Below are 15408 nucleotides of genomic sequence, written 5' to 3'. Positions count from 1 at the left end.
AATTACCCAGCATTTGCTCATATTGGGCCGAGGGAAAACCCCGGAAAAAACCTCAACCAGGTAACTTGCCCCGACCAGGAATCGAACCCGGACCACCTAGTTTCGCGGCCAGACGCGCTAGCCGTTACTCCACAAGTGTGGACAGCTTGTTGAATATTGTCAGCATTTTGAAATAATAATTAATTGTACACAATTGTGTAAGTAAGGGATCAAAACTATGTTGCACAAAAACGTCAGTCAGTAGGCCTAGAGTATGTGAATTTAGCCTTTCAATTTTACCAGTACTCGCATAAATACTGTATAGTAAGACCTCGACAGTTTAGTACAGGCCTGCAGAACTCGCGAAGTAGGGGAACTATGACGTCAGCCTCACTCCACTTCTATTGGGGATGATCGACTTGCTCCCCGAAAATGAATGTTGATGCATCCGAGCGTAAAGGCTGGTTCACAATAAACCGGGAACGAGAACCAGAATGAAAACGAGAAGCAGAGGACGTGAATATGAAAGTTTTTGATTCACAATAAACCGAGAACGTAGACGACTATGCATATCGATATGCATATCAATAACAATATGTAAAGTCGATATTACGCATTCTGATGTTATTTGTGTATAATTGACCAATGGCGTTCTCTTATGAGTACAAGGCAGCCAACATAAACACAGGTTAACCAACTTCGAAATTTCAACTGAAACATTTCTTTAGGTATGTTACTATAAATATGCCCAAGCATCTTTATTATCACAACCTAAGCTTATTTTAAATCTACCATAACGTAAAATAATTAGAGAAGAAACATTTGTAATAGAACAAAAATGAACACAACAGTAGTTATTGAATTGAAGCATGAATATGTAGTGTGTAATAAAATATGATTCACTTACGATCGGTGTTCAAAGATGCAGCTATTGAAAGCCACCGTATTCTCCTTCATTTTCTCATCTTTATACGAGGCGCGCCGCTTATCGTAAACGTGAGGATTTTCCTCAACACTCAATATTAGAATCTCATCAAATAAAACTTGCTCCATGATGCACAGCACAGAACAAAATAATGCATAGGTTATGTCACGGTCTTCTTGCTACAAAATATACGACGACAAAATAGCTTTTAGATGGCAATAGAATGAATCTAGTGGTCTGTGATTGGAAACGTGAACGCCAAAGTTGAAACTTGGCCAACTCTCCGTTCCCGATCCGGGGCTCCGGCAAGCTTTTCGTTAATTGTGATGCTCACATTTAAATGTACACATTTTAACAATTTTACCGTTTTCGTTTTCGTTCCGATTCTCGTTTCCGGTTTATTGTGAACCAGCCTTAACTAGAACGCCGTGACCGCACAGGTAGAAAAGGTGGGTGGGGTAAAAGAGGGGAGGAAAGCAGTCGCTCTCAAGAGCTACAGTTCTGCAGGCCTGGTTTAGTAGTTACGTTATAGGCTACCGGGTGTTTCAGACCAGCCGTATCAGCCTTTTTCTAGAAAACTATATGATACTGGTTGTTCATTAAACAATTTTGATAACCAAAACCTATGTAAATAATCGATTGGTGGTAGTATCATTTCCCGTAAAAAAAAAACCGGAAATAGGTGTACCTGTGATCAAATTCGAAATTTCAAATGACAACATGAGTCATTGAAGGTACCATTGGAAACTGCTTTTAAAAAGAAACAACTTTTACTGAAACTTTGTTAGGTCATAAGTACATATTTTATACTGCATATTTTGACGATTTTTAGGGCATAAAGATTCTAGCCCTACTCATCAAATATGACATGTTTAAAATTACATCATTATAGGTCATTCGTTATCTCGTGAAACCAAATACTTGCGTCCGCCATAATATTTAGTAATAACCTGGTGGGAGTAAGCGGGTTCGCTTGCTACGAGTAGAAGAGTAGAGAGGGAAGGAAGCTTCTCAGTCCATTTTTTTTCTTCCAATGACGCGCAGACAGGTTTCACGAGATACCGAATGGCCTATACGACAGTGTTATAATTAATTTAGTACAATTTGGTACAGGTACATTGATTCTTCAATATTCTAACAAAAATTTGATTTCTAATTATTATTATATGAAATACGGTTTATTTATTTGAATTTAAATTTTTACTTTCTAAAGGTACACTATTCATGGCTACAGTGTGAAATGTATGTTTTAAAAATTCTGTAAATTAGTACTTTATATATTGGTAACAAACGACGGATGATTACAGTTGAGCTGAAACTTGTATGTACAGTACTCGTATATGATTATTTGAATTTTTGTTGATAGAAAAATGTAATAAATTCTCATTTCTATCCGTACAGTTACTAAAACTAGCAGTATGACAATAATTTCTTGTTAAATTTTTAATGTAAACTTATATACATTTTTCTAAAACTTTCATCTTTTAGAAGCGTAATTTCAGACTGATGTCTATCTTGATATTAAGAAATGCGTAATAGAAAACTACTATTAAACATTCATACACTGTTTAAACTGATACCTCCTAAAGTTCCCATTACCAGAAGTCTGATCTTCTTCCTCATATTCCTCATGCCTTTTTCTTGACCTCTCCTGTTTTTTGTCCTATTTCTGCATACTGGACATTGGTAATTCTGCTTTGGCGATTCTGTTTTGATCCATTTTTTGTTACAAAATGGTAGACAAAGCGCTAATGTCACTAAAAGAAGGATGTGGCGGTATTTTGTAACAGTGTATGTTTTTTATAACTGAAAACATTATTGGATGAAGGGGTTATGTTACAAATATTACCATAGGCAAACAAAATTTTCATCCACTATAAACATATTTGTAACATACGTCCTTCATCGTCTTTGTATTTCTATATTCTATGGCAAAACAAATTGAAATAAGGTGCTGTGTGAAAGAACACTACATACCACCTTCATTCACTAAGAAAATTCGAATGTTACATAACCCTTTCATCCACTAATGCTTTCAATTTTTATCAATTTCTAGAGTAATTACCAAGTATAAAATTTATACATTCTTTACAGAAATTATCGATTCAGTATTACTAAAAAAAATTCTATAATTAAAAATTTAGAGTAGAATTTCCTCACTGAAACACTTCCTCCTTAAAAGAATGCCTACTATTTGTGTGCAATCCAGGATTAGGGTGGACAGATGGTTTCATTTAGGCCTATTTTTTTTTCATTGATAGCTCAAGAAAATAAACTACAAGCAATAATACCATCCGAAACACAGTAAATAACTGTATTGTAGCGAAACAAGTAGAAAGTGTATCTCTCATTTCATCCATTGAAAAAATTTATTCTTATCAGAACCTCTTGTTGATAACGAGATGAAGACTACAAGCAACTCTAAATTTATTTATCTTGAAATGTCTATAATTGATTCATAATCTATCCAGCTTATCAGCTCGTAACATTATTCATCACATTCTTTAAGAGCGCACCTGTTTTAATAACTATTTTTTTTAGTGAACGTGAATACAGAATACCAGGGAACTCGTTAATTTACTTCGTACCAATTGTGAACTATGTTATTACGTCAAGAAGTTACGTAGCTTTCTTTCTGTACTCCATCATTAGCGACAAATTTGGATTTTCTCGTAAAATTAATGTTCACAAATTGGCAACGCTGCGGAACGACTTCAAAACTCACATCAGCCCGCCACTTTGTGCTACCATAGTCTAGTACATATAGTCACGAAGCTTAAGTTGATGAGGGTACTAGTAACAATAGACTGTGCCGGTACTGTTTCACATTGTATGTGATGAGGCGATAGTAGCGATCCTAGTGGTTAGCAACTATCTATGGATGCATATTCCCTACGTATTGAGCTTCGTGACTGTATATACTAGACTGTGCTGCTACTCCGTTTTTTTTTGTCCCTAAAGGCCAATTCACACGGGGATAGTTCACAGTAAGTGCTTGAAGCAAGTAGACTTCCCTTCGATTTTCCCCGTGTGATATGGTCGAGACAATCAAGTTGTGACTTGGCAGTCAAGCAGAATTTAAGTTGCCGACTCGTCAATTTTTATGTCCACTTTCCCGTCACGTGATCAACTTGACTACACTTTCCGCGTGTGAATAATAATAATAATAATAATAATAATAATAATAATAATAATAATAATAATAATAATAATTAAACAAGAGGGAATTATTTCAGAAACTTGTTACGAAACTTAAGGAACAAGATTTCAAAAACATTAATGTAGAAGTGGTTCGCAAAAAAAAAAAAAAAAAAAAAAAAAAAACCTGTGAGGAATGGTTTCAAGTATAGTGTATCCGTGTGATCACAAATATGGGGTCAAGTTTAGAGGCTTCAACACTTGACTCCTGTCAACTATCTCCGTGTGAATCAGGCCTAAGAGATCAGTGCGACTTTAAGCGCTTATGGGGGGGGGCACTATACATTTCTCTCGGCTTGCGTCTTGACTGTGAATTTCACCAATAACGTTACCGGTATTGCAAGAGGGAATTTAATTGACTGCCAACATAATTGACGTCAAGGGTCGATAAACTTGCTTTGGAGAAGTTTGTAGATCCTACCCGATGCCACGCAGCTTGACCACGACGGGAGTAAACATTGATTCATTGTGCATGCTTGTTTTATGTAAGCGTCAAACTTGCTTTTTATTGATGTTACATGTGGCCTTTTATTGCTGTCAAGTAACGTAAGTGATATTGTTGCACTATGAACCGTACACAAAGAACATAACACCAACTATTATTATTTACGTACATACTATGTATGAACTAAATTATCTTTGCAAATCAAGCTTTCAGGAATAACTCCATGCAAAGTTAATTTGAATAATTTCGAGGGAAAAATTGTTCCGAGGCCGGGTATCGAACCCGGGACCTTTGGTTAAACGTACCAACGCTATCCCAACTGAGCTACCCGGGAACTCTACCCGACACCGATCCAACTTTTCCCTCTATACCCACAGACCTCAAAGTGGGCTGACAACCGTCAAGCAACCAACATTGAGTGCACACTAACTTCGTGTGACTTGAATTGTGTTTTTCTGTTACGTACAGTGACGTGTATTATGCAAATCAAGCTTTCAGGAATAACTCCCTGTAAAGTTAATTTGAATAATTTCCGGCCCCGGAACAATTTTTCCCTCGAAATTATTCAAATTAACTTTACAGGGAGTTATTCCTGAAAGCTTGATTTGCATAATACACGTCACTGTACGTAACAGAAAACCACAATTCAAGTCACACAGAGTTAGTGTGCACTCAATGTTGGTTGCTTGACGGTTGTCAGCCCACTTTGAGGTCTGTGGATATAGAGGGAAAAGTTGGATCGGTGTCGGGTAGAGTTCCCGGGTAGCTCAGTTGGGAGAGCGTTGGTACGTTTAACGAAAGGTCCCGGGTTGTATGCATTTGTAAATAAATGCATAAATAAATGAGTAAATAAATAAACGAATGCATTTGCATGGCGTACTGAAAATATCAGTCACCACTTCATTTTCATCAGTTTGTCAGTATACACTTGGAGAGCACATGAGCTGTCTCAAAGCGCCAACCAAATGCAAATGTGTTATGTTAGCCCTCGACGCTTTTTATACAGTTCATTTTAGAACATATTTGCTCACATAGCCGTAAAAGTTTTAGTGCAGATCTGGGCGCTATTAGTTCAATTGAGTCATACAGATTTCCCCTTAACTCCTCACTCCACCTTCCCCGGCTGAGACGAGTAGACCAGCAGTTAAGCATTGCTCAGTGACAGATTGTATCATAGCTTATTGTGGAATCTACTCACAATCAAAGAAAAGATATTATGATTTTTCATATTATTTATATTTAAAATAGGCCAATGAAATTAATGATTAGCTGTGTTAATTATCTTATTTTCGTTTATGATAATGTGTGTTTTTTGTTATACCTTCATGTTCTACTTTTTCACTTAGTACCTTGATAGAAAATGAAAATAATGAATGTAATGTGTGCTGTGTGTATGAGTGTGCTAGTTAAACTCTCAATATGGCAGCGAGGATTCTTTAAATATAAATTTCACATACACGTGAATAGATTTTAAATGTGTATTACGTACTATGTCTCTTACTCGACTATCCATTCTTTTCACCATTACATATTTGTAAACATCGCTTCGGTTGGGTTCAAACGCGGTCTGATACTGAACCCTATTGAGATCTATGTGTAGAAGAGACTTCATGTCCAGTTGCAGTTAACTTGTGATAAGTTGTCTAAAATGTCCGCACGTAATTGCTAAGGAAGATGTGTGAGCTAAGTGTAATACTAATTGAAGTAATGAGTAGATGTGTTGGAAGCAGGGGCGGCGGAAGTGGAGGGGGGGGGGGTTTGGTGGGCTGGAGCCCACGCTTAAGCCCCCCACAACATGAAAATGAGTATTATATGAACAATTATTATGTAGGTATTGTTCATCACGAAATAGTAATTGTTTAAAATAGTGCGTAATAATGACTTCTTAATTAACTTTCCAAGAGTAGGTCTATATTAAGAACCTCTTTGATTCAGTCTAATATAAAGAACGTTATAATTAAGGCATTTCGTCAGTTTTTATCGTCTCTGTCCGTTGAACTAGTCACAAACGCTAATAGGGCATATGTGCGTAAAAAGGTTGAAAATCCAAAATCTATTAATAATTATATAATAGTACATTATGCAACGAGCCTATAATGGTAGTAATTAAGACGCGAGTTTCATAATTTTCATACGAGCGTCTTAATTACCATTGTAGGCAAGTTTCATACGACTTTTATGCTCGACCATATTTCTAACTTGAAATTATTCAGAAGTGTTCATTTCATTTGTGTCTGAGTGAAGATTGGAAGTGACCTTGTGCATAGCTCGTGAATTGTGAGATGTGCGCAGACGCGAAAGTATTGATTTTTTCCGAGGAACGATAATGTCATTGACCTTGATGTAATGTAAAGAATAACATGAACGAATTTTGATATAACCTGGAAATTGATTTAGAATTGAAAAACGAGATGAAAAATTGAATTTATTTGAATATTATTTACAATTAACGCTAATTATTATAGTAACAGAACATAACCTTCTGCGACAGTATTGGATTTCCAGCCTCCGTGACGTTTCCCTCGTTGTATTTCGATTGCATATCCGAGAATAATCGAAAACCTGAACTTTAATGAATAGGTGTACTTTAATGACATGCATTAAAGGACTGCTACCAGGTGTATAATTACTACATTTCGGCATGGTCGAGCATAAAAGTACATTATGATTGAAAGTGTTATCTTTTTTATAGACTGTATTTTTTCACTTACATTATCCTCCTATTTTCTGGTGTGTCTACCCCAGCGCCCCCCCCAATTTGAAAGCTTTGGCGCCGCCACTGGTTGGAAGTGTTATGAAACGAACTTCAACTGGACTTTCAATATTTCTGTGGAGGGGGACAGCATGGTGGCCGCGGGTTGACAGCTGACGCCGCTCTAGACGTATCAGTGCTGCTGTTAGCTGGCCGGCCGCTCGACAATTAGAAAGACAGTAAATACTCGCGAGTCCAGACAAGTGTGGTGTTATAGGCTACTACTCTGCCGACGAAACTACACTTCGGTACAGGCCGCCTTCACACTGTCCGAGTGTTCGCCCGTCCGACAATTTTGCACACTACTCGAATGGGATTACTTGGAAAGACATGGATTTTTTCACACCATCCGGACACCGACAGGTAAATCTCCGTCCGGGAGTAGGATGTTCGGATGCAATGCGATACAGCGACACACGATGAAAGAACGCTCTACTATTGCGTTACCTTCTGTAGTGTAGTGGTCACCATGCGATTCGAGGTTCGTGGTTCAAACCCGGCCGAAGGCGATATATTCTATAATAATTATTTACGACTATTACACTCTTACTACGTCATACTACTTTTGACCAATAAAACGGTACGAAATGATGTATTTCAACCAATCATGGCTGCATATCGCACAATTTTATCGCGTCCCTAGCATTTGTTTCTTTGTTTGCCAACATTTGAAACTGCGCTGGTCTGGACGTCAAAAAAAAACTATATATATATATATATATATATATATATATATATATATATATATATATAATTACAAACCACTCCAGTTGATGCACAGCAGTTTCAAATACGACTCGCATTGGCATCCAAGAACAAGAATTAATAAAAATCACTTATCATACCTATGCATCTTCTGAAATCCGATTTACAAATAAATGAAGAGCACCATTCGGAAATCCTGAATTGAATACACCATGTGGGCCTAAATCAACGAGTTCCACTTCTATTACGCACACGTCCAATATAACATCAATTGAACCACCAACCACATTCAAATTTGAAAATTGTACATTCAATAATTATTCCTTTTAAAATTATTCATGTTTATTTTTATGTCATCGTCGTTAATTAAAACTTTTCTAACACTTGTGTATATTAGTTAGGTTATGTTATAGCTTCTGCTATATGATATTATGGATAGTCACGTATCAGAGATTGTTTAATATTAAGATTTATTGCAAATCATCTGTCAAGTGACGTTGATTACTGGGATTCGGATAATTGAAGTGGAATGTTGAATTTTAATAAAAATGAAACTGAATCAACAAAGCCTTCTTGACTAGTAACATTGCCATCGTGTATAATAGATCGAGAACTTCTCGACGAGAAGGCATTGCTCACTACTGCCATCTAGCATGCATCTAGCGTAATATTTGTAATGTGGAGATGGTACAATAATACATTTGAAGACAGTTGTATTTTCGTAAGTCAATTAATATTTTATTGTATTGGAGTACTTCGTTACTTCTAATTTTTATATACTTTCTTCTAATCGTGTAATAGTCAATTAAATCCCACTCGAGTTTTGATTTTCTCTAGATAAATCAAAACGTCTAGTGAGATTACTGTTGATATAAGTGTTGAAAATGTCATTTTTTGTGAGTAGTATGTTTGCGAAAATAGACCATAGGCCGTAGGCCGACCTAAGCAAGTCCTACAGAGGAAATATTAAAAATTGTGTATGATTATCTTTATTATTTATGTCTACGACATACAATTAAATATAGTGTAATTACACTATTTTTTTGGTCTGTCATATCGTCTATTTTGGTTTCCATAATGAAAAGATGTCTTTGCACACGTCCAAACTGTAATTAAAATTTTAACGTCGCTAATAATTAATTTTACATTAGAAACTGTTAAATTTTGAAAAATCGAGAAGTGGTCATAACTTCTGTGTGCAAAATTATAGACTACTGAAACAAGCTTTGAAGTGGAGCTTGTGTCGTCCATTAAAACTGAAAATTGCACTGATCTCCTGTAAATATCTGATTTGAATTTAATTTGATTGAGGGTGGCACTACGCTCCAGCACCGCGACCTTATTAGAAGTATTGCGCTGACCCCCAGCTAGGCGCATTTCCAAATCCACACAGACTGACAACACTAAAGGCTGATTCACAATAAACCGGGAACGGAAACGACAACGAGAACGAGAACTGAAATATTGTTAAAATAGATGTATTTAAATGTGGGCATTCTCAATGACCTATTGTGAATGCTCACATTTAAATACATTTATTTTAACATTTCCGTTCTCGTTCTCGTTGCCGTTTCCGTTCCCGTTTTATTGTGAACCAGCCTTAATGGTTCGCTGCGTATTCAGGTTACCGGCAGGCAACCCCAAACTTCGCTAAGCTAGTCCCCTCCGTGCATCGCCAAACATCTGTGTAAAGATAAAATAATTCATAAGAATATTTTTCTTTTCCGCAAATAACATCTTTAAAATCATTACACATAATTATTTGATTTTCTATTATATTTTGCCGGCGTTCGAGGAATGCTATGAAATGATGACGGAATGGAGAGATGTTGACGGAATGATGTAGATCAGTGATTTCCAACTGGCCAACCTGTTACGTCGGAGCGCATTTCCCTTCTCAGAGCAGAGCTGATAGATGACGTGAGGGAGGGTAATGTTGTGTCTCTGCTATTTAAATATCTCCATCCCTCCCACTGCCATGCTCCCTACTTTGCTTTCTTTTTTACCTGATCTTCCCTTCTCAAGGATCTCTAGAGCAGAGACGTGTGACGTCACAGAGCCAGCCGTTGGAAATGCCTGATGTAGATGCCTAATTGAAGACCTTCCCGGAATAAGGATGTAACCAACAAAACTATAATTCTTATATCAGGAGAAAGGAAAATAATTTCAGGAACATACTTCATTAGGTCTATATTTACTAGCACAGCCATTATACTAAACAAGAATAGAAATTTATTCTGCTATTGAATACAGTAATTTATTGTTACAAATAAATGCTTCAAAATTACTTTTTCTATCTCAATCACACATTTCAATAATTTGATGTTACATAAATTTTCCAGGAAGTCTTCATTTGAAACATTTTATACCTGACCGGGAGTCGAACCAGGACCGCCAGGACTGCGTGAAGAGCTAAAAGTCTAACTATTCAACCTTCGCAGGAGTAAATAAATATTTAAGATGACATTTTAAAGAAAATGTGTTTTTAAAGAGTGGGGATGTTTTAAACATTCACACTCGATCATAGAACAAATAACTCGACTCAAGATTTCAAGCGTAATTGCAATAATTTAATCGCGAATTCTCACTTCGAATTACTGAATATTTTTGTAAGCGATAAGTCTGAAACTTGCTATTTAGTTAAACCCAAAGGAAATGGAATCACACTCTTAGAAATCTGGGGTTATCATTAGGCAGGTGATATGACCTTGGTTTGGAAACAACTGGCTGTGAACGTCCATAAATTCCATGGAAAGGCTGTCGAACTATTTTGCTATAACCAAGTAGCCTGAAAAATATCTTGCCACTTCATGTATGAACTACTGCATGAGTTCTAAAGTTGATGACGTAATCACACTGATACCAATTTTACCGTTCTTCTTTACAAAGAAGTGTCCATTATGTCCCATCAAACCAACTTTTCAAATTATTTTATGGCTGCTGTTCGAGTTCAGGGAATGTCTTGAAAGTCATAACGACTGCGTTTTCTTTTTGACAGGATCGTTTAATTGAGAATGAATCGTGTCAGAATTCTTTCTTTTTTCCTGGGCATATGACGTGTTCATTCTCCGTGGCTTTTGTCACAACGTCGAACCAGCTCCTTCATAGTTGTGAAATAACATTTAGATTGCATCGCGCAGTGGATTCGGTCTTGCTGCCCTCTCTTTTAGCGACCTTTTAGTCGCTTTTTTTTAAGCTTTTCACAGCGAACGCATTTATTTAGTGCTCCATCATTTTATGTCTAATAAATGGCAAGTTTGGCAATAGGATGCTGTTAATGCCACTTCGCTCACCTCCGTAACATTCAAGGAAACCATTTCCTTAAAATCGCTGGGTTTTCTGCTGCACTCCGTATTTGGCGTATGACACATCGACAAACGGAGCTAGGGCAGTGTTCCGCAACCCTTTTCTACTCATGGCACACCCTAGACGGGCCTAGACTCAATACGGCACACCAAAATGTTAAGCCCCTCAAAAACATATTAAGTGACTCTCTTAATATAATTACTTAATATAACCTTACTTGCTTACAAATGGCTTTTAAGGAACCCGAAGGTTCATTGCCGCCCTCACATAAGCCCGCCATTGGTCCCTATCCTGTGCAAGATTAATCCAGTCTCTATCATCAAACCCCACCTCCCTCAAATCCATTTTAATATTATCCTCCCATCTACGTCTCGGCCTCCCCAAAGGTCTTCTTCCCTCCGACCTCCCAACTAACACTCTATATGCATTTCTGGATTCCCCCATACGTGCTACATGCCCTACCCATCTCAAACGTCTGGATTTTAAGTTCCTAATTATGTCAGGTGAAGAATACAATGCGTGCAGTTCTGTGTTGTGTAACTTTCTCCGTTCTCTTGTAACTTCATCCCGCTTAGCCCCAAATATTTTCCTAAGCACCTTATTCTCAAACACCCTTAACCTATGTTCCTCTCTCAGAGTGAGATTCCAAATTTCACAACCATACAGAACAACCGGTAATATAACTGTTTTATAAATTCTAACTTTCAGGTTTTTGGACAGCAGACTGGATGATAAGAGCTTCTCAACCGAATAATAACACGCATTTCCCATATTTATTCTGCGTCTAATTTCCTCCCGAGTGTCATTTATATTTGTTACTGTTGCTCCAAGATATTTGAATTTTTCCGCCTCTTCGAAAGATAAATCTCCAATTTTTATATTTCCATTTCGTACAATATTCTGGTCACGAGACATAATCATATACTTTGTCTCTTCGGGATTTACTTCCAAACCGATCGCTTTACTTGCTTCAAGTAAAATTTCCGTGTTTTCCCTAACCGTTTGTGTATTTTCTCCTAACATACTCACATGCATAGACAAGAAGCTGATGTAACCCGTTCAATTCCAAACCCTGCCTGTTATCCTGAACTTTCCTAATGGCATATTCTAGAGCGAAGTTAAAAAGTAAAGGTGATAGTGCATCTCTCTGCTTTAGCCCGCAGTGAATTGGAAAAGGATCAGATAGAAACTGACCTATACGGACTCTGCTGTATTCGAGGCTTATTGTAGGGATTCGTAACAAGCTGTTTTTTTTGCGGTGATGGGTTGTTAGCCCTTCGCCCAACCCCCAAGCTGGAGGACCACCCCTTATCGGCTGTTCACGACTGCTTATTCAATATATTCACAGCTACCCTCCATATCTGGAGGCCGTCTCCTCTATACTTAATATAATCAAATTTATTATTATTATTATTATTATTATTATTATTATTATTATTATTATTATTATAAAACAGAAATATACTCTTGCATTTATTAACAATTTATGAACTTCACTGTAGAAAATACACATTTCTATTACTAATATTAAACTAAATAACTCTACTCATACCTTCAATGTGATAATTGGACCTGCTTAGCTGCACACAGGTGGTTGATCAGTGGCAGAATCGTTGACACTGTAAGCTTAATTTCTTCAGCGATGGATCTGAGTCTCTCCCATTTTGATGTTTTAATTTCAGTTAACGTCCAGAAGCCCACTTCACACACACACACACACACACACACACACACACATATATATATATATATATATATATATATATATATATATATATATATATATATATATTTGAAATTGGCAATAACATATTAGGTGCCATCACGGAGATAACCGGGTATTCATTCATTATTGACAATCAAAATGTTTCCAAAGGCACTTCGAGAAGTTTTAATGTCAGTGTTCTGTCTGCTTTTAAATCTGCCAATTCCTCTTTTACGAGTATATTATCCGGGAGATTGTTTGAATCCACAATGAATGGATGACGAGCCCAGTCAAAATCTTGAACACTCTCTCCACAATAATTCTTTAACTTCTACTGCAAGATTATTAAATGTTGTCCATGAACACTTTATTACCGTCAGCAAGGGGCATGAAGCACGTATGGGCAAATCCAGAAATGCATATAGAATTTTAGTTGGGAGGCCAGAGGGAAAAATACCTTTGGGGAGGCCGAGATTTAGATGGGAGGATAATATTAAAATGGACTTGAGGGAGGTGGGATATGATAGAGACTCTTGCAGAGGATAGGGACCGATGGCGGGCTTGTGTGAGGGCGGCAATGAACCTGTGGGTTCCTTAAAAGCCATTTGTAAGTAAATAAGTACAGGGATATCATTTTATTTTTACTAACATTTTTAATATTAACCTGGCTATACCTTTGAATCCATGCCGTTTGCTACCCCCTTCCACGATTGGAGTTCGATGATACTGGCGTAATGTATAAACAAACCACTTTACTACAGTAGGTATAGGAGGGAAGAAAATTAGTTCATCCATTTACGTAAAGTAGGAAATATCGCGATTTTGAGTTTGATCATTTTCATTAGGTTTTTGTTTAATCAACATACAGTACAGTATTAACAATGAGTGTTTTTACTCACGAACTGAGCTGTCCATTTGGACGTATTCATTATGCAGTGTATATTATACTGTCTACAGCACAGTAGCGTACGATATAGAGAATGAAGTTAAATTGAAAAATAATCATAATATGAATATTTAAACACAATTTTTAAAATGGTGGCCCTTCATTTCGATACAAGGTTCAGTTCTAATGTGCATATTATCGCACTATAAACTATTGTACCTAATCCCAATTACCAGTTTCGTCCTTCGTACTAGTAACTCATGTTGAAATAATTCTGTACCTACTCTATAAAAGAGTACCTTACGTACTGTAAATTCAATCTTCACTTCCGCCAGATCCGAAAAGATAAAATTACTCAGACATACTATCTACTGTCCGTCCAAGTGGTTATGTCGTAGGGTTGTAGAAAGGGGGGAAATCACGTGACAGTTAATTACTTAACGAGGCTCTTTTATTTAAGTTATTTTAAACAGTTGTATAATATTACGTAGACGTCCAATTCCTAACAAAAAATTAATGTTCTCAGAAAAGAGCGAAGACAGCCCAGCCACTAGCTGGCGAATTAAAAGCGGGTGGAGGAAACCGGTATACGACGTAGGCAAATGGACGACAGTACCTGTGCGAAAAGGATTCAATATTGAAAGCTCTTTCGTCACTGGAAAACGCAAACATATTTTTGGAACGTACTGTTTACTATGACCGTAAGGCTACTATGACTGTATATGCGGTCTTGGATCTGTGTGGAGGACGGTTGAACTTCATTAGCAGAAAAGGTGGGAGTGAAGTACATTCAAAAACTCAAGTACAATAAAAATTGAAGTAAAAATAAAATGATGTCTCTGTATAAAATACTTCAAGGAGAGCAGAAATTATTACTGGCATGTTAGGTTTCATTTGTTCGAAATACTGCGCAACAATAAGCCGTTAACAGCAAGCGAAATCGACTGCATGTAATGAAAAGTACAAAAATAATTTCGATGTTTTAGACATGTTTACTTGCTACTTGCGAAACGATGATACTGCACGATATTGGGGATACTTTCGTGGGATACATAGAATTCTACTTTTCCGAGAGACCGAGCTGTGGAAAGCGGTATTGATTCCAGTCAAGCCAGGGACTGTGATAGAGGGGAGGACAGTGTCTTGGGTAAAAGCCGTTGCTCCACATCCTCTCGTTAGTATGAATGCGTTAAGAAGAGGGAATTATAGTTTAGTAGTGCACCGAGATTTGCAATTTCACTGACTGAATTGTGTTGTCAACCTATGTTGACTCGTGTCATCGCTAATGAGTAATGACTTTCTTTTCGCGACTCCCTGCTTTCTATTTATTATACTTGGTCTATAACATACCTTGCAGTACCTCATCCGCGAAGTAGCACCTGTCGTGGACCGATCGGGTTTATTTTGGACAGACATTACATTACTCTGTCACTGATGGCCAAGCATAGATTACCGCCCGGGTGAATAGGACAAACTATTCGTTTTGGATATTTCTTGCGGCCATTGC

The 15408-nt window shown here is 37.1% G+C and overlaps 1 protein-coding gene across 6 annotated transcripts in view; it reads left to right on the top strand.

Moving 5' to 3' along the window:
• LOC138707446 (hippocampus abundant transcript 1 protein) overlaps positions 1-15408 on the top strand; it is a 141436-nt gene that overhangs the window by 17794 nt on the left and 108234 nt on the right. Inside the window, exon 1 of one of the 6 annotated variants that reach the window (XM_069836907.1) lies at positions 7495-7662. The exons of the other annotated variants lie outside the window; for them this stretch is intronic. Within the exon in view, the coding sequence (XP_069693008.1) occupies positions 7630-7662 (33 nt within the window). The 5' untranslated portion in view covers positions 7495-7629. Of the gene's footprint in view, positions 1-7494; positions 7663-15408 lie in introns of those variants that run through there. 6 annotated transcript variants of the gene reach the window in all.

Source organism: Periplaneta americana, chromosome 10, assembly GCF_040183065.1.
Source record: "Periplaneta americana isolate PAMFEO1 chromosome 10, P.americana_PAMFEO1_priV1, whole genome shotgun sequence".
In the NCBI taxonomy this organism is placed as follows: Eukaryota; Metazoa; Arthropoda; class Insecta; order Blattodea; family Blattidae; genus Periplaneta; species Periplaneta americana.
The sequence above is the reverse complement of the archived record's forward strand: the minus strand, read 5'-3'. Positions and strand labels throughout refer to the sequence as shown.